This window comes from Toxotes jaculatrix, chromosome 3 (assembly GCF_017976425.1).
Source record: "Toxotes jaculatrix isolate fToxJac2 chromosome 3, fToxJac2.pri, whole genome shotgun sequence".
NCBI classification, from domain to species: Eukaryota; Metazoa; Chordata; class Actinopteri; family Toxotidae; genus Toxotes; species Toxotes jaculatrix.
Genome location: NC_054396.1, coordinates 20,751,224 through 20,771,436, shown reverse-complemented (window position 1 = coordinate 20,771,436; position 20,213 = coordinate 20,751,224). Strand labels below are relative to the sequence as shown.

The following is a 20,213-nucleotide window of genomic DNA, read 5'->3' as shown; positions in this document are numbered from 1 at the left end:
GTGTGAGGCCAACAGGAGTCGCGCAATTGTCAATAGTAGAAGTCTATAAAAACCCGTCATTGACAAAGAGAGAACAAACAGCCACGGTTTGTTCAGGATTTCCTAACAAACACTCCACAAGGAGGGCTGCGAATAGTGGTGAGAGAGAGGGAGAGAGAGGGAGAAGCAGTTAGGATTTGATTCTTTCTGTGTAACAACAGATGAAAGGGAGTTTTCATTTCACTCTTCAGGTTATACCACAAAGGTAAACCATTACAGTGACTGGATGTTGAAATGAAATATAGCGGAGTAGAAGGATAAAGTAGCACAAAATGGAATAATTACCTCCAATTTGTAAATTAGTTAATTTTCACATTTGCAAACATAGTGTAGATGCAATCATACCACAAAGATCGGGCGTTCACAGTGTGTTTAGGTTAATGAATTTGTTCCATAAGTCGTCAGACTCTCTCATGTCCGTTGTAAATGTCTTCAGCTGGTGAAAGCAGTAAGACTGGGACAAATGTGCAGGCTGACCGCCTGTGGCCTGCGGAGAGGAAATGAGGAAGAACTGTGGGACCTTGTAAAAGGAAAAAAAAATGTGTCACTGTTTGGCTGGTCAGGGAGCCTACATGTATTGGCTGTGTTGGCCTTTAGCTTTTGCTCTTGACACTTGTTCTATGACGACTTTCTGCAGTTTCTTTTAAGTGCTGATTTCAGTGGATATCACACTTGCTCCTCATATGGTAACATGGATTTACTCTCACTTTCGGAAGTTGTAGCACTGCACTTTTTCTTGTTAAGAGCACCTGCTAATTAGTAAATGTGTGAAATGTGAATGACAACAGTGTCCCTGGTCTGCACTGTCCCTCGGGATAAGTCACCACAATAGGAGCACAACACTAGAGCCCTTGTGCAAACAAAGTGTTCTCAAATGAAGGAGGCATTTAAAAATGATCGCTCTTCACAAACAGAATGCAACCCTCCTCTCTTTGTCCTGCCCCCCCCTCCCTAAACTCCCTTTTTTGTCATTCTCGCCATCTATCTCTTCCTCTCTCTCTCTCTCCCCCCCAATTCTCGCCTGTCCCTGTTAAAGACATCTGGCCTGTGCTAAACCTGGAGTGACAAATACTCCCTTCCTCTCGTCATCAAAGGGCTAAATCAGAGTAGTTGTTTTCCTAGGTCCTTTTAGAGGCTGATCAGTGTAGGAGTGGTAAGGAGAGAAGGTGCTGCAGTGCTGGATATGTAAGTTGGAAACTAGGGACGAGTGGCCAGACTGGGGATTGAGAGGGAAAAAAATGAGGGGGAACTGGGATCGGAGGTAGAGAGTGGAGTGATTAAAATTCATCCCACGGTGCAAACAAAAGGAGGAATGAAAAAGGGGGAGAATGCAGGAGAGAAGCGAGGGTGAGTAGTGGGGGGGGTAAGAAAGATTTGGGGTGAAAAGAAGATTGTAAGCCTCAGCAGATCCCTGAACAGTCCCCCTCCTCCCTAAATGCCTTTGACTCACAACACAATTATCCTCTGAGACAACGGAAAACAAGAGAAGGAGGAGGGGGGAAAGTGAAGAGAAGTAGGAGATGGATAGATGAAGAGCAAGAGGGAGAGAAGGAGAGAGAACATTAATTATTCGGCAGGCCTTTTCCTCCCAAGTTTTGCTGAGGCAGGCTGAACAGGGGGTCAACAATTGACTCAATTACAAGACAAACTCTCCAAGGGCCCTACACCACCACTCACCACGGACCCTGCAGCTCTTGGGCAGGCTGTTGATTTTTTTTCTCCCCCTCTTTTCTTTGCCGGTAAATGTTTGCCCCTCTTCAGGTGCCCCTGGCAGACGCAGGAACTCCAGCCCTCGGCTAGACTTTAACCTTTTCAGCCACTGAATGATTCCCCTTCTCTGTTCTCCATGAAGAGCAGGAGAGAGAGAGGGAGCGAGGGAGTGAAGAGGCAGATGAAGGGCTAGAAGCCTTCCCTTTGTGAGGCTTTATAGCTGGTAATGAATAAGAAACGTCTGGTGACCCAAGAGGAGTTTTTTTTCTTTCTCCATCGCACAGGTGGAATTTTCTTTTTCTTTCAAGTTGGCCTAGTGCAATGTGGATAAAACTTTTACAGAGTATGAGGGAATGGTAACGGATTCAGTAGTGCTATCCAAAATTCATGAGGGATTTTACGTGTAGGATATGACTGCATCCATCACTATTCACTCTGTACTGTCACTGGAGATGTGTCGCAGTTTTAATAGAGCAGAGAGCAGGTTTTTGTTCCGAGTTTCTGAAACACTGTCTGGTTGGGACGGAGAGCAGCCGCTGAGTGTGTCCGCGCCGCCATCTCAAGTTTGTTGTTTTCACTAAAGCCGTTTGTGTTGTCACAATCAAATCCTCAAACTCAGAGTTATTCTCCTGTGGTGGTATGAAGCGCACAAGGCTAGACTCAATGATTTATATCTGGCTCGAAGAAATAGTTATATATTCTATGAAATACACTATTTGCTTTCTTGCAGTGTTACATGGAACGATGGATACCCCTCTCATCTCAGTCTAGTAAAAGCATGGTTTCAAAGACTTGAAACAAGGGGAATAAGCTAGCCTAATCCATCTTACACCTCGGAAGCATACAAATTAGCGTGTAATATTTTGTTTATTTCATTTCTACAAAAAAAGAAGCATAAAAAAGACAAGTTACAGTTTCATGGGGCATTAGACAGTTTCTTGGCTGGGTGCAGTAAAGCAGCTGAGACTTCAGGAAGTTACTGGTCCCAATCAAGAAAAGTCCCATAAAACCACAACTTGCTATTGTTGCACTTTTTTATTCAACAAACAAGACATAATGTGTTAATCTATGAGCTTTAAAGGTGCTACTAGGTGGATTTTGTTACTGTTGGACAGAGCCAGCTAGTTATTTCCAGTCCTTTTGCTAAGCTAAGCTAACTGGCAACTGGTGCTTGCTTCATATTTAATGGACATGAGAATGGCATCAAACTTCTCACTCTCATAAAGACATCAAATAAGTGAATTTCCCAAAATGTCAAACTGTTGATTTAATAAAATTACAACTGTGACTATTCAATTACAAGTTCTTATTCAATATAATTATTAAAATCAATATTATTTATAGGTACTATGCAGATAAATGTGCTGCAGTTTGATCCTTGTAAATCCAATAATCATCATATTAAGAGAAGATAATAGAAAATGAATTTTTAAGGAAGTCCATGAAGAAATATTATTTTTAACCTAGCTAAATTGTTATATTTTCAATAATTCATGAATGCCAAAAAATATCATATACTGATGATTCCTGAAAAGTTTTACATATACAAGGTTTCACAGCTGCGTTTTCTGTTTGCCACAGGCCGCAACACTGCATTGATAAGGTCGGTGAATACAGTGAGGAATGGGATGGGAACAATGGGTCCCCAATCCTTCTCTCGTCAGTCAAAAGGACTGCTCAAGCATAGTGCCACTCAACACTGCTCGCTCTCTTTCTCCCTCTCTCTTTTTTCTGTTTCTCTTCGTCGATCAACTCGCTTTTTCTTTCATTGTTTCTTTGTCACTCGTTTTCTCTACCTCTGTCTCTGTCTTTCTCTCTCTTTCTATCCCTTCTCATTCCCTCCACTCCTCCTTTGTTAAGGAGAAAGGAGGGCATGAATACCACACACAGACTTTGAGTCACTCGCTGCACAGCAACATTACTGCCGCCAGATTTTTTCCATCTCAAGTGAATCACTTTGCCTTTTTTTTTCTCTCTCTCTCTCTGTACAGGAAGTGGTGGTAAAAGTGTACTCTCCTTGGCCTCCTTTTATCTTTAATTTCCTCCACATCAAGTCCAAAAGCTCCACTTTTTTATTTAGTTTATCTAAGTTTTTTATTTATTGAGAGCTGTATCTCAGGATATTAGGGACGATTGAGTCCTTAGGCAGGGTCTATGTGTGTGTATTAACATTTCTTCAGAATAATATCTTCTGTGTCTGCTCGGGAGCAGTATAAAAACCGGGTTTTCAATTACAATATTTCTCTAAGGTCAAGATGTGATACATGCCTTAAATGCCAGGGAAGTCAAATTTATTTTTATAGCACCTTTTGACAACAAGTTAATTCATATGGCTTGGGAAGTTCATTTATTTGAGTTTCCAAACCCAGTCAATCATCCAACAAGCAGTTCTGAAGAAGCGCCCTGGCAGCTTAAGCACCGAGTTGGATATATCAGAGAGTCCCACTTTTAATTAGGACTTGGATGTTGACGTGACAACTCAGAGTAAATAGTAATTATGGTAACTCCGACATGAAATGACTACGGCATTAAGTGATGTCATTAAAGTTACTGACTTAAAAGATTGTACTCTTTGTGACCACAGTGGCCGCTGTTCAGCAGAAGTTATACACACCCACTTGTTGCATTCAAACTGTAGCAGTTGTCTGTTTTGGTTTTATATGTCGTGGGGCACGTCGTCATTTACAAAGCAAGGAGTATGAATACTATCAGCCGCCCTCTCAATTCCCTGTCTGTTTTTGTTTGTTTGTTTGTTTGTGTGTGTGTGTGCGTGTGTGTACGTCTTTGCCTGTGCACACATCTTGTCAGTGTATATATGACAGTGTAACTAAGTGTGCAGTGTGTACAGTGTGCCTTTCTATGAGCTTGTGCATCAGACATAGTGTTTATGTGTGTCTGTTTTGTGTGTGTGTGTGTGTGTGTGTGTGTGTGTGTGTGTGTGTGTGTGTGTGCTCCCTGCGCATCACTGAGCAGTGCATGGAGATACAGAGTGGAATTTAGGGCTGAGACACAGTGAAAGGGAGCCCCTTCCTCATGCATGAGATAGGATCAGTGTTTACATGCACACATAGCAGAAAAACTCCTGTGATTGCAAAACATTTTCTCCTTCATTTTCTGAAAACTGCAGCATTTGACAGACACATTGACAGTCTTTGACCAAATGTAAATGAAAACCTGGGATATTGATTAATATTGATTGTGTGTGGACAGGGATTCTTAGAAAACTGGCTGTCTTTTGTAAAAAGGGTCAGTAACTTTTTCTTGTTTATCCGGTCTTCTGTAAACAATAATGTTAATGCTTTACAAAACATGAATACAAGATGAGAGTGAAGTTAATCCACTTGTTTATCAGTTTGCCTAATTTTATAATGTGCTGTGAACCATCAGAAATAATCCACATTTCTTTAACAAAAAACAAAACACGGTGGATCTCACTCTGAGCATGTCAGTAAGGAACACCAACATGAAACTGGAAAACAATGGAAATTACCAACCAGTTGTGTTTCACATGTGAGAGTGTTTATTTCCTCTCCAGTCCATTTACTCCTTTCTTTGTACTGCACTGCCTGATGCTAGTTTTTGTGTTTCTTGTGGTCTGTGTTCAAATTTTTAACCTGTGATGGATCTGCTCTGCATGAACAGTGTTTGAGTGGACACCGTTGCTTTCATCTGTTGCTCCTCCTGCAATTGACATCACTTGTTGCATGGCTGAGACCAGGAGGTTTACAATGTCCAGAAAAAAAAGTCTTTGCCAACCAAGGCAGTATGTTTTAGTGAGGGAATTTGATGTGTGAACCAGGGGTGGTTCCAGCTGAAAAGCCCTCTTTGTGCAGGCAGATAACTCTGTCTGGCGCTCATGCTTACTCTACACTTCACATACTGTATGTTAAATGTACCCTGGGCAGTTTACATTGTAAACAAACACAGTTTTGTTTACATTCAGTGTTTCTCACCAGAACACACTACACAGATCCTTAAGGCCTACAAAACACAATGTTTGCATTTAATGAAACATTTGCAAAGAATTCTTAAACACTGTGAAAGCTCTTTATTTACTACTTTAGGTTCCATAACCCTTCTTCGTTTATTGCTGCATTGCTAGTTACTTTTATATACAACTAATTTGCAACAGCAAATATGTTTTGAACAAAATGTAATTGCAACCAGATTATGTTTTACGTCTATTAACGTAATGAGGAAATGTTTAGTTACATATTTGGCAAGACACTGAACATATCAGTCAAATGCTCAAAGACAACATTTCTGTTTTCCACCAAAATATCCAATCTTTGCAGGACAACATCCACTTGTAGTTATGGCAGTGTCAGTAAACTTTTGTATGGTTATGTTCAGGCATTCACAGCCCTTGTTTAAGATTAGATAAAGACTGTGGTCTAGTTTAATACAGAAAGAGATCACAGTGACTTCAGACAGAGCGTGCTAGGGTTAGGGTTTCCCTAATTTTAACCAAAGTGATTTTTTTACCTAAACCTCAGAATTACAGATTTAAAATTTTTGGATACCTTCACTCCATGGAGGAAGCTCATAATATACATGTATTCTGAATATAAACCATACAGAGGTATTTACTAGAGATTCATAGATGATTTCAGGGTTTGTTCTCATGGCAGCTTAAGTTGACCATTCACAGCTATTTTGTCCTCTTGTGACACTCTAAGTGGCATTACACAACAACAAACAATTACTTTGCCCAATTTTCATCTAGTGTGAGGTTTGCAACTGATCAGATACCAGCTCCACTGACTGGGGGATAAAAAACATGTTTGATATAACCAACATGTGTCCAGTAGCGTGAGAGAGTCCTAAACCTGCTGCAATTACAGAATGTAAGAAGTAGTTTAAATTATTCGGAATGTTTACTGACAGTGATACATACAAACAATGATTAATTTGTCAGTTTTTCGTGATGCTTATTGATCCGACAAACACAAACATGCACAAATGCTGAAGTCCTGCAGTGACTGACAAAATTGGAAGCATTCAGTTTATTCATCCATTTATCACAGCCAGATTATGTTCTCCATCCTTTTGTTTATCTTGAAAGTCTAGAAGTGTGTACAAAACAAGTAGTGAAAGACTTGCATGCATGCATGCAACAAGTGGCTGCTCCAAAGAATCTAAAGAAAAGTTTGAGTGACAGCCCTGAGGTCAGTCTGAAATCTTGTTATTGGGTAATGTGAGGTGCCCACACTCCAATGAGTTACAATGAGTGACAAAACTGGCGAGGACATTCTTTATGTGTGTGGTCTCCGGCAGCTACAAATTAGTAAATCTTGTAAAATGTGTTTCCCAACTTAAGGATTGATTTCACAATCAATTTAAACGAGCTGCAGTTTAGATTGTTGAGATTCCTCATATGTTTCTGATCCCACAAGTTTGTGAGTCTGTTCGAGAGCAGAACCTAAAATGTGTGTACAATAATAAGTTTTCATGAGTGCGTGTGTGTGTACTTGTATATCTATCTTTGTGAGGACCAAACAAAAGCATTGACCTTACGGAGTGAGGACATTTCTGTCCTCACAACTTTCAGGAATTGTTTGAGGGTTCAGACTTGGTTTTAGGGTTCAGGTTAGAATTGGGTTTTGGTCACGATTAGGCATTCAGTTCAGATGGTTAAGGTTAGGGTAAGGGGCTAGGGAATGCATAATGTGAATGGGTGTCCTCACAAAGATGTAAGTACAAGTATGGGTGTGTGTGTGTGTTTTAAGCTCCTCGCCCCTCCAATTCACAGCCAGCTGATTAGCTGATTTGTTGCCTTTTAGTTATGTTAATGCCACTTAATTACAGCCCTGGTGGAAACTCAAGACACACACACTCTCTCTCTCACACATACACACACACATACACACACACACACACCAACAATCACCTTGCTTAAGCAGATCTGCAATTTGTCTCCAGGAAATGCTATGTAGCAGGTACATTCTACAATTCTTGTTCCCCTACATCTCCCTCCCTCTCTCTTTCCCTCCCTCCCTGTCTTTCTTTCTCTCTGTGTTTTTCTAACATGCATCTTTTTATTTTATGCTGTAATAGTCAGCTCGGCAGATATCATGGCCGCTGCTTGGTGCAGCCGTCAGCAGTGTGGCGTCAGTCAGTCCTGGGATCTCTGTGTGTGAATGTGCATGAGTGTTGTGTGTGTGTGTGTGTGTGTGTGTGTTGTCTGCATTTGTTTAGTTTGTAGTCTCCTCTGGACAGCCATGACTCGTCTCTTCCTGACAGGCATATGAGACTGCCGCCCTGTCAGAGCCTGGCCAACCCTTTCATTTGTTCAGGGAAAGTGTATGTGTGTGTGTGCACATATGTGTGTGTGGGCTCTTTTGCCTGTGTGTGTGTGTCCCTGAGTCACATGCTAAGCCCCAAACATCAGCTAAGGGATCCCAGCCAATTAAAAGCTAACGCAGGCCCGGATGCCTTGCCCCTACCAACATCTGGGTATTAAACTAAACGCCTGCGATATATTAGTTATGAAGTCAGCAGCTCTGAGGCAGACCACACAGGAGAAGTGCACATTTTACACTATGTCTGAGTGTATATGATCCAAATAGTGGCTCTGTAATTTGTTCTGTGTAAATTGATAAGGTTTGTTTAACTAAATGGCAAGCAGAAGGAAAAAGGAGAACATCATTTTCATCCCTACTGTTTTGCATCATCAAATTTGTCATCAGATCGCAGCAGTCATCGGTTCTCGTATGATTTAAAGTTTTACTGCAGATTTCTCAGGCGCACAAGGGAGATGAGCTGTGGAGTGAGACAAACTTGAGCGTGTTTTCCGTGAAAGATGTGTTGTTTCACATGCTCATGTTTTTTGTAAATTCTATTTAAAAAGCACAGACAAGACAGGCATCAAAAAGACTAGGCAACTGCGAAAAAAAGTTTTTCTTTGACTCTTTGGAAGGTGAAGAGAGTGAGAAAAAGAGAAAAAGGGAACAGATAGTGGGAAAAAGAAGGAGGCAAAGAGGGAGAGGAAGCAGGTTCAGGGAAGGCACAAGCGTGAAAGTGATGACAGAACCGTATAATACAATGACCCTTATCAAGACACACACACACACACACACACACACACACACACACACAGATACGCACAGGTGTGCACGTCATACAACTGTGAAGTGATGAAGACAAGTCTCCACATGTGTGTTCAGCTGCTGGGACAAATTTAAGTACAGTTTACATGCTGAAGAGAGAAAGAGCGATAAAAACACACAGACAGAGGCTGGCTTGCTTTACAGAACAACAGGATTTGTTTCTGTCATAATTTTCAGAGGGTTGTCTGTTTCATTGATCAGGATTTCAAATGAAGGACGCCGACAGAGTGAGGGTGATCATATTAAAGGGGAACTCCACCAATTTTAGTGCAAAATGCAAAGTTTGAAAACGAAAGCTCACCACCCCTCCTTGCTCTTTGACACTCGACTGTCCCTATTCATATTTACCTTATGGCTAACATCTGCTCTTACAGTACACTGACAGCTGGACTTCAGTTTGTGGCCGCTCAATTTCTGCACCCGGTCAGCCCCATGTGGCAGCTTCTGGTGACTGTAAAATAATGTCTGCAAACAGCAAAGACCAGTTCATTAGTGTTTTATTTCAGCGGATTCAAAAACGAGTGAGGAGAGTAACATAATTAAGGCTGGAATGTGTCGGTCTGGATTTCAGCTTGACTGCTATTGTTTAGGAGCTTGTGTTAATGTTTTGTTCTCTTTTAAGCTGAGGTGGTTATTGATCCTCAAGCACTACTCGAAAAGTGTCGGTAGTAAAAAAAAAAAAAAAAGTTGGCATTGAATTCTTGGTCGGATTCTTAGTCTTGTTTATTTAGTCTTTTATCAGACTTGTCCTGTTTAAATCATGAAACTTTGAAATGTTCTTTTATGCCTGCTAACCCTAACTGATGTGTTATGATCACCTCTCAGAGCCCGAAACAAAAGCCCAGTAATGAAAAAGTCAGTGGTCAATAAATTCAATGTGGTTTCCTTGTGATTAAGCCCGCCAGTTCAGTTTTATTTCTGTTTTTGTCTGTGTCATATTTCTTCTTGTTTCCTCTCTGTGAGAGGCTCTCAGAGCTGTGGTCACTGTGTTCGTCTGGTGGCCTGCTGGCCTCCTCTGCTGCTGCCGTCGTTTGGAGGGACTGCGCCGCGGTTTCTCCCACACACTGAATGCAAACACACGCACACACATAAACACTTGGACGCACACACTCGTAGTGTACTCTCTGTCTGTGTCTCTTTCTCTGTCTTTCTTTGTCTGTCTTGCTCTCAGCCACACACATGCATTGGATATCCGCCCCCGCGCGCACACACACACACTCTCTCCCCCTCCATCTCCTGGAGCCCCTCTGTCTCTCTTTCCTCTGTCTCTTTTTCTTCACAAGTTTTCCACCTCCTCTTTCTCCTCCCTCGCTTCCAGCTGTGTTATACAGCTAAGGAATATAAGTAGCAGCAGGCCGGCTATAAATATCGCCTGCCCACCCAAGACTGTTAGGATTATTATTTTTCTTATAATCACTGCGGTCTTTCTATAAACCGAACAGATTATTATCTGGTTTTTGTTCCTTGGTGCGGGTCCCTGTTTCAGCATGCGGCGGCCAGCTCTGGCGAGTTTCTGCACATGACATTTTCCTTTTGCTGGTGTCAGGGAGATGATTGACTGGAGTAGATTTACAAGGCCTTGATTTGTATTTTAACTGCCACATTGACAGTATAGCCTCGGCAGTGATGAGCAGAGCAGACAAAAGCCGGGAGAGAAAGTGACGTAGGGCTGCAGAAAGCACGGGAGGAAAAGAGCAACAAGCAGTTGGGTGACGTTCAGGAGCATTGGTGAAGAGGAGTGCTAAGCTGGATTTACGATGACGAAGCTCTGTTCGTTTTTTCTTGAAAATGGGGGTTGGGCTCCTGGTTGTTTATAGATGGAGCAGTACTGCGCGCTGCCTCGGTCTACAGCTGGGAGCCAGCTGTGTGGATCAGCTTCTTCTCATCTGCTTTATCCATCCATCCTTTTCTCCCTCCTTTTTCCTCCCCATTTCCTCTGGCTCCCCTCCTTAAAAGGAGTTCAAAGAAATATTTGTGGTTTGGGCGTTACGTACCTGATACACTGACACGCAGAAGTAGAGGAGGGGAAGACAAGACAAGAATTAGATGTTACATGTTAGACAGAAGAGAGAGGTAGGTGTATGTTGGGGGGAGGAAAAGAGACTGGAGGTAAAGAGAGAGGAGGGGGAGAAGAGAGGAGCGGGGTACAGGAAACCACAGGTATGTGCAGGATGGCAGTTGGGTGGCCTGGAGAGAGGACAGAGAAAAAGTGGGATTGTGGAGGAGCGAAGGAACAGCAAGTTATGGGGAGACTGAAGAGGAAGGAAACACATTCACATGGGTTGGTAACACCACGTCTGTCCTCTTGATAGACTTGTTGGTTTAAATCCTCAACCTGACAAATGTTAAACATCTTAACTGCCTTTGAGAAGGGGAAGCTGCTCTGCGCAGCTGCTGGCAGTACAAAACTGTGCTTGTACAGGCAAATGAAAACAAGGAGAGGTGAACCACTCCTAATCCTAAACCAAACACTATCAAGTCACTGACTGATCAAGCCAACAGCTCAGATGGTGGTAAAGTAGTAATCACAACTGCACAGGTAACACACTGTGTTATTGTACATACTACTAAAAAGGAGCATGAGTAAATGACAGTGCTTTTTGCACCAAAATTGGTTCTTTGTCGGTGCAGTTAGCTGGTATTTTACCTTCATTATTATTTTCTACTCCTTCATGGTTGTTCAGTATGTGCACAGCCCTCTTTTCTTTCTCTTAGCGTAAGTTTTAATCATGTTGAATAAGAATAGGGCTTTCAGCTTGTCTTAACTTAAAAAAAAAAATCACTAAAGTCTCATCAGTAGCTGTTTTCTGCTGTTTGCTCTACTGAGCTCGATTTAGCTCAACTCCTGCTCCTACTGTTTGTAGTCATGTTGAGGTGCCGCGCTCAAGCCCTCTAGTGCCCTGATGTCTGTCATCAGTCACTCTGGCTGTGTAGCAACAAGGGATCAACGTTTCATTCTGCCATTTCGACAAGGTGAGAACCCCAGCAGTGAGACATCAGCACCACAGCTTCCTCAGCCCACAGTTTACAGTACAGGGATATGTAAGATGTAAATCAGTGGGGTTGAAACCAGGGTTACAGTGTTGACTGTATTCAACCACAGTTCTAGTCTAGTAAACATAAGTTTAGGGCTTCAGGGATTCATCTTTCTCGACACGGCTACCAAATAACAAGTATGTAGTCTTACACCCTTGAACCTAAGATCATTAGTAGTACTTTTATCATGTGGGGGAGGGAAGTTTAGGGCATTTCAGTGTATGGAGCCGTGTTTTTACTGACATTATCATTTATCTGTTGCACTGAGAAACTTTTAGTATCTAAAGAAAAAGGTCATTTCTATTATAATTTATTGATTCTCTTGCTTTGTCTTATTTTTCAGTTTTATCTAATTGCCTCCATATCTAGGAAAGCAAAACATTTGCTGATTTATTCAATACAATTTCTACATCCTACGCCCTTTCCACATATGCGAGACAATATCCTGTAGGCTACTGCATCTATATTGCAAAATTTAAATTTGTAGGCAAAATCATATGTAAAATAAGCAAATTAATGTTCACTGAAAGGAAAACCACTGTCACTGTTTAGAACTCTTCAAAAGTATAAATCAAACCCTTCAGTAAATAATCAGCCTAATAGACCTTTGTCGTACAAAAGGAGGAATTCAGTGCTTTCTTTTGCATGATTTCATTTTTCTACATTTTTCCTACGTTTACACAACAATTAAAGCCAATTTGCTTGGAATCCTTAATTTGGACAGTAGACTTTCATAATATGTTCATATCATCGCAATATAATATCACTGAGTCTCTAAACAGTAATACTAAATTGTTAGAATAATTAATTAATAATTCCTTGTTAGAATAATGCTTGTATTTGTTCGGTATCTTTTGGAAATGTCCTAACTGGGATGAAAGCTGTTTAAGTCAAACTCAGAATGGCAGCTCCTAAGTAGATATGACATTAATCTTCCCTGCAGCAGGTCAGCGAAGAGTGCTTATTGTACATTACAGTGATGTCTCCAGCCCTGTGGCCAGTCGGTGGTCACACCATTGGCCCCCATCACATTACAGCAGCTGTAAGGAATTCACAGAGTGTGGGTAAAAGGGGTAAAAACACAGGGGAGGGTGGGTGGGGGAGAAAAGCAGGGAAGGAGGAGAGTCTGAGTTGGGTGGGGGGGTTAGAAAAACAAAGCCAGAATTTAAAAACAAAGTTTACCACCGAAGGAAAACAACTGGGCTAGAAGAAGTCGGTGGGTGAGGAGAGAGAGACAGAGGAGGGAAAAAAAAGAAAAAGAAAATGAGGTAGAATCTGGACGGTGGTTGGCTGAAGGCCCGAGCTCCGCCTTCGCCCCCCGCCCCCCCCCTCCTTTGCTCCGTCTCCAGCCCTAACACAACAGAATCTCCCACAAGCCCAGCCACATCAGGAACGGCTGGCTACATTATAGCTGCCATTATCGTCTCTCAAGTCATAACAGCCAGAGAACACCCACCTCGACTGCAGCTCCGCCAGGAGGGGGAGGGGCAAGGCAGAGGAATGAGCCCGAGAGAGAGAAAGAGAGAGAGAGAGAGAGAGAGGGAGAGAGAGGGAATGAGAGAGTGGGTGGAGGCAGTGGGGGAGAAAAGGGAGCAGGAGATAGCTAGAGATAGTGATACAGCAGAGCCATGGAAAAGGCAGAATGAGAGGGAACGAGGGAGAGGGTGGGGGTGAAAGACAGAATACTTTCAGATGGGTGTTTACACTACACAGTGTACTCCTAAGACATGTGTTGAGTTTTACTAAGGCTGTTTTGTGTGTGTAAATGCTGTCTAAGTAATAGATTATCCAGCAAACACACAACTGAGAACACACACATTTAAGCGCACATGCTGTATACTCACATTCCCATCTGAGAGTAGAGGAGAAATGAGGTTAAGAGGAGAGGGGCTGTCAGTAAATGCCTCTTTTTACTTTGGCTGGGGAGGGGGGAGGCATGTGTGAGCCCCAGTTTAATGTTACACCCAAGAGGAGAGCAGTGTAGAAGCAGAGGGGAGCAGAGCCGGATCAGGCCTTTTGTCTGACACGACCAGTGACCTGTGGAAATGTCTGTCCTCTCTAGAGACTTCCTCAGAGGGAGGAGGACCGACGCTTTATGGGAATGTCACAAATGACCAAACTGTGCAAGACTAAACAATGTTCCTCTTTGTATACCACAAACACAAACTATCACCTGAGAACTGAATTTAGTGGGATGAACACATATCAAAGGCCATTAAAAAAACACTGAATGCAGTCTAGTCAAGGAGCTGCAAAGTACCGCACTTGTTCAGTTTATTCTGTTGATCTGCAGAGTACTAGTTAAGGTAATATTACTCTCAAGTGTCACCAGAAAGCATTTAAATAAAATGAACATGCTCACTGAGACATGTCCCTGTTAATTTTTGTATTAAAGGGGAATTGGTAGCTTAATGTGAGACACCCTTGCCCAGTTCAACACACTCAAGGTTTGTGTAGATTTGATTGATTTTGCTGTGTAACGGACCTTACAGAGTCAGCTCAAAGATTTTATTACTCTTTTCAACTTGTGCTACGGCTACACCCCATTTTAGCACTGACATTATTTTGCAAATTATAATGCTAATGCTAAAATGTAGTGTAACACTTGCAGGAATAGAGATGTACAGTCAGCAAAATGGCTGTTGTAGGGCATCATCTAACTTACTTTTACTAAAAAAAAAAAAAATTATCCACTCTATTCGTCATGCCAGGCTGAGGAAGGCTGTGGCAGCAAAACCCCTAAGTGTAATGAATTCTACTTTTATTTCTTATGCATTCAAATTTTTATTTGTAAGAGAAGTGTGGTCTTTCTTCTTTCACAGGGTGCATAAATATGTTAGTGTTTGATTCCCCTCACAGAAAAGCCAGGACCAGATCTGCTCTTGTATTTAGTGTTAGCTTTTGCTGAATGGTTGGTCTTTACAGTGCAGTGGTTGGGTTTCTGACAGTGAATGAGTAATGGTCCATTAAGGATACAAAACCATATTTTATTTATTGGTGGTAAGCTGTGTTGGTGTGGTGACTAAGTAGGTAAGCCGGAATGGAAATTTATTACGATAAACCACAGTCAGGACGTCTTGGGCTTGTTTAAAAATATCCAGTAATTGAGGAAAGCTCAGCTAATATCACAATCTTGGAGCGTAAAAACACTTCCATGAGTTTGTCTCACTCTGGAAACATAGTACTGTGCCCCAAAATGGCACAACAACAATGCTTTAAAAATCTGAAGTCATGCACCAAATTAGGTTTTTAATACTTGTTTTTTTTTTCTTTTTAATCTTCCAATCTTTTTTAGTCTTTAAATGCAAGCACTGAAGTGAGTAGTTGTTAATCTGATTAGTTAATCAACAGATTAGACGTAAGTTTGGGCTGAGAACTTATTATAGTCATCTAGAGTTACTTTTTGAGTTTACTTTTTGCTTACTGAATAATTAGTCCGTTAATTTAAAAGAATTCTTAATTTAAAAAATCATTTGTTAGTTGCAACCCATGCTGCATACAACGTACCTGTTCAGCCTGTTCATTCTACATTTGTGTTTTCTCCACACTGGTTTCATCACAGCCCTGTATGTATGGTTAATGATGTTTACGACAGACTGTGCAAGATTAGAGGTGTCTGGCTCTAAGGCGTGGCAAGTTTGTATGGGATGGTGATGTTGCAGGGTTAGTGAACTTGGAGTGTTTGAATGGGGAGGTTTTGGGTGTAGAAAGTGGCTGGACTTCCTGTCCTCATCCTCAGCTCCTTGGTTCCTGCCCAGCTCACTGTGCCACAGTGCAGCAGACTTGTTTAGTTAGCCGCCTGATTTATGGCCTTGGGGTTTTTAATATGCTGCTGCCCCATCCCTCTCAAACCCTGCACCACAAATTATACCGGGGAGCTAACTCCCTTAAAGTTTCTCACAAAATATTGACCTAAAATAGTACAATACCACGACACCTGTGTCAGCACCATGCACGTATGAAATCATCCATCTATACGTTATACTTACTACAGAACTCAATATCCAAACCTGCATGTACCACATACAATAAATAGAAGCATATATACATACATTTTGTGCTTTTATACATGGGATTTGTTTTATTCTATAATTGCGAGTAGTATAAAGTTTTGAAAGTTATACTTGAAAGTCAATCAGTGAGTATATGATTTTTTTGTATGTAAATGTTTAAAATTCCAAATATTAATTTTGATCCTCTCAAAAGCTTTAATAAACACCCCTATTTAAAAGGATTATTATTTTATTTGCCAGGCTTTACAGGGTTAAGTTGTGTCATCTGCTTCTAGTCACTTTTTTAACATTTAACCAAGACCATAAACTTTCTCTAATCTGACCCTCATGCTGTGGGTGCTTCAACATAACTACAAAAAAACCATGGCATGCTTTACTTCTCACACACAGATTTTGTATCGCAAAACTGGATATTGTAGTATAAATAAATGATATATGTTGTCACTTAATGTTTTCCGTATTTTGCATCTCAACAAGTGGGATAATATTTCTTTGCTGTTGCAAATTAGTAGTACATAGAATTAATTTCTTGTAGGCAGAATGAACCATGCGCAACGCACATCAATTCCACAACACAGTTGAGTGGGCGCACATTGAGCTATAACAGTAATACACACACACACACTCGCTGCCTTGCTCCCAGGAGAAACACATATACACACAAACATACTTTTCAGAAAATTCCAGCTTGCTTAAGGTGGCCTCATACATTATTCACTCTTACTCTGAGATCTGCCACCATTTATCATGTCAAATACACTCTCTCCAATACACACACACACTCACACACACACACACACACTGCACTGCAAATACACTTGTCTCCAAAACTCTCTTCTCATACACGCCTGCCACTGGGCTTACACAGTACAAACTGCATCTAGTATATTCACAGTCACACTCCCCCTTTCACACACACGCACATTCTCTGTAGACTTGGTGGCCACTGGATTATTATGCCACCCCCTGGAGAGACAGACAGGTGTGTCTGTGTGTGTGTGTGTGTGTATATGTGTATGTGTGTGTCAGGCTGTCTGGGGACCCCCTTCTTGGTATTTATTAGTTCTGGACAGCTGAGGTGCTCGGCAAGATCTCTATTTAGCACTTCCGGCTAATTATCATACACAGATCCCTAGCTGGTGCTGAATATGTGCAATTAGCACCGGACCGCCCACGCCATTTAGCCAGTGTCTAACTTTGCTTACCAAATCCCCCTGGTGGTTTGTGGGCTTAAATAGGTCCCTACTGCCCTTTTAACACTTGTGCTACTACATAACAGGCCTGGCAACCTGTTACTCTGAAACCACAGAGCTTTCATCTGCAGTGGACAGCAGCTTTCCCAGACTGGGTTTGAACACTTGTCACATGAACAACAGCAATGTGATATTTTGATTCCACATGCATGACAAGGGACTTAAGGGCAGAGCAAAAGAATGTGGCATCAGAAAGTCAGATTTGAAAACTAATTTTTTTTGTCGGTTTATTGTTGCATGGTTTAAAAATAGTTGCAAAACACAAATAATAGAAATACAAAACGGCGATAATAATACATTTACACAAATGTGTGCTTAACATGTTAAGCAGTAAAGTTCTAGAAAAGCAACAACCTTTCTCCATCTGTGGTAACTTTGTCTTAATTACCTCTGTAAACATGTAAGAGCCCTCAGTTCTGGCTATTAGTACTTGCACTGATGTGGTTGGATGTAATGAGCAGGTGCTTGTTCCTGAGATCTCTCCGCTAGAATTACCTTACACATACACTCCTGTTGAAAGATTTCATCCCAATATGAGGTTCATACAAAAGGCTGCTCTGTTCTTTTCTCATTTTAATCTGTTTTTGGTACCAGCATCCCTGAACTCTTTGTCTTTTAAGCTTTGAGGGAAAACCCAGATTTTCCTCTTCTGTATGTCTTTTCCATGTTGATCACTATACTTTCCAGAATGGGCAGGTGCGGCAGGTTTTTAGTGTCTGTCAGCAGCGCTGCAAGACTGTTTAGAAGAGCGATTACAGCCAAGCCCACAGTTTGTGTCACAAGGCTTTGTGTAATCTGAGTGTGTCAGAGCACATCAATACCATCACATGATTTGCCTTTAAAGTCTATAATGTATACAGTCAGATCTGGTGGGAGCACAGTGTTTTCTAAGCTTCTTATTTATCTCAGATCCATTAAAAAAAAAACCTAAGCCTAGAGAAAAACATAACTGGAAAAAACGACATGACATTAATGTTAATTTTATGTTGTCATGCTTTTGGCTAACGCTGTTTTTTTTTTTTTTAATCCAATTGGAGTTCTAGATGCTTGTATTTCTAGAAGAGCAACTCCTCCATTGTTGGTTGGTTGCTCCAGATTTTTACCAGATTCTAAATTCACAGCAGTTGTTTTAGTTTAATATTTTTGTCTTCTTAAATACCTTTAAGGGCTCTCAAAGTACCAAAAAGAAAACACATTCTTCACTATGACTGCTTTAAGTTTTGATGCAGTAGATTTGCAGTACTTTACATTTCTATTTATACTTCAATTTAGTGCAGCTCTGTTTAAAATAAAAGTATGACTCAAGATTTTCAGAGAGAGCTTATTTTGCCCTTTTCCTTGGTTTGGTTTGGTTTGGTTTGTTATTAACATCCTACGTATTCTTTTTTTCCCAACCACAATTGTTTTTGTATATTTGGCTTTTCTTTCTGGTGAAGTTTAGTTTGGTTGGGTTTGTTTGGATTTCCTCTCTTCACTCTAACCTTGTCCTTGTCTCTGTGTTTCAGGTCCAGGGTGTAAGGGGGAGCAGTAGGTCTCGGAGCTCCAATGCCAGTGGACATGCAGCCACACCAGGGGCTGTATCACTATGAGACCTCACCCAACCAGCCCTCCAGAGGGTAAGATAGCACTTAGTATGTGCTGTGTCCTCTCTCTCTCACACTCCCTCTCCCCTCTTTTTGTTATGGTGAAATCCACAACTCCTTCACATAAGAGAAATTTAAAAGAATAGTTCAGTTAAAAGATGACCAACGTTTTGACCAAGAATTGAGACCAAGATACAATTTTTTTTACAGCTTAAAAAAATCTATCAGCCAACCATGTATGAAATTACTAATATATCATTGAGAGGTGATATCAATAAGGGGCCTGCAGGTTAATGCAGGTTGTTCTAGTTATGTGTTGGAGCTATTTCTTGAGGAACAACAGTTTATCCATCCTCCCAGCACTTCTGTGCAGCATCTCCAGTAATGGCATTGGTTGCCATATACAGTCAGTGAGAACAGGTTTTGATCTGTGCACAGGCACGAAGGTATCAAACCTGGCAGGCTTACAGTGACAACAGGGCTTTGGTAAACTGTACACATTCACTGAGCTGCCGTTTACCAGTAGTGCCATATATTCATTATATTTTTGTTAAAAAAAAAAAAAAAAACTATCATGTAAATAGAAAAAAGAAAATAAGCATATTTTCCAAATTATTGAACTCTCTGATCTTGCTGTATCTACTCATCTCACTCTTTTTGTATCATTCTTTTTATTTACAAAAATCAGAAATCACAGCAGCCAGTTTCAGGAAAGCAGAAATTATATTCATCTTGAAGGGCCAGAAACTGTATTTTAACACGGGGATATTATGAGGGCGCAAAAGCAATTGTTGTGGACACAGTACTAGCTCAGCCCCTCACTCCACCCCCTCCCCGCCCCCACCCCCCTCCTTCCCCCTCCCTCCCTTCCTCATGCCACCCAGGTTGCGGGTGGACTCGGCCTCTCTCTGACAGCTGCTAATTACAGGCTGACCAGGCCCTGCTGCGCTCTGCATGACTGCCTCGCACCCCGCTCAGGTTACCCAGAGTGAGGGAGAAGCGGAGAGAGTTGGAGAGAAAGGTGGCTGTGCAGGACAGAGAAAGACAGAGGAACAAGAGGAGAAGGGACAGAGGAAGAGGAGATAGAAAGAGACAGAAATGACAGAGGGGGTAGAGAGAGAGAGAGAGAGAGAGAGATGGAGAAACAGAGAGAGAACAGAAGGGATGAATGGCAGAAGAGAAAGGGAGAAAAGACTGAGAATAGGAGGGAGGTAAATTCGGGGGGGGGGGGGGGGGGGGGGGGGGAAACCAGCACAGTGGATTAGAGAGGACAGATTAAGCTCCTGTGTGGAATACACGTCGTGGTGAAAGAATTAAAGAAATGAAAGGACGACTTAGGAGAAGGTGGATGGATGAAGTCTGCCCCTTTAGGAGAGGAGCAAGGGGGACAGAGAGAAAGAGGAGAAGAACAGGAGAGAGACTGATTTTGAACTAACCAGTGAGACTGAGGAAAGGTCAGAAAATACATTG

The 20,213-nt window shown here is 41.6% G+C and overlaps 1 protein-coding gene across 1 annotated transcript in view; it reads left to right on the top strand.

Annotated features, from left to right (window-relative positions):
- gli1 (GLI family zinc finger 1) overlaps window positions 1-20,213 on the top strand; it is a 49,587-nt gene that overhangs the window by 17,441 nt on the left and 11,933 nt on the right. The window contains exon 2 of the mRNA XM_041034553.1: window positions 18,666-18,776. Within this exon, the coding sequence (XP_040890487.1) occupies window positions 18,706-18,776 (71 nt within the window). The 5' untranslated portion in view covers window positions 18,666-18,705. The remainder of the gene's footprint in view (window positions 1-18,665; window positions 18,777-20,213) is intronic.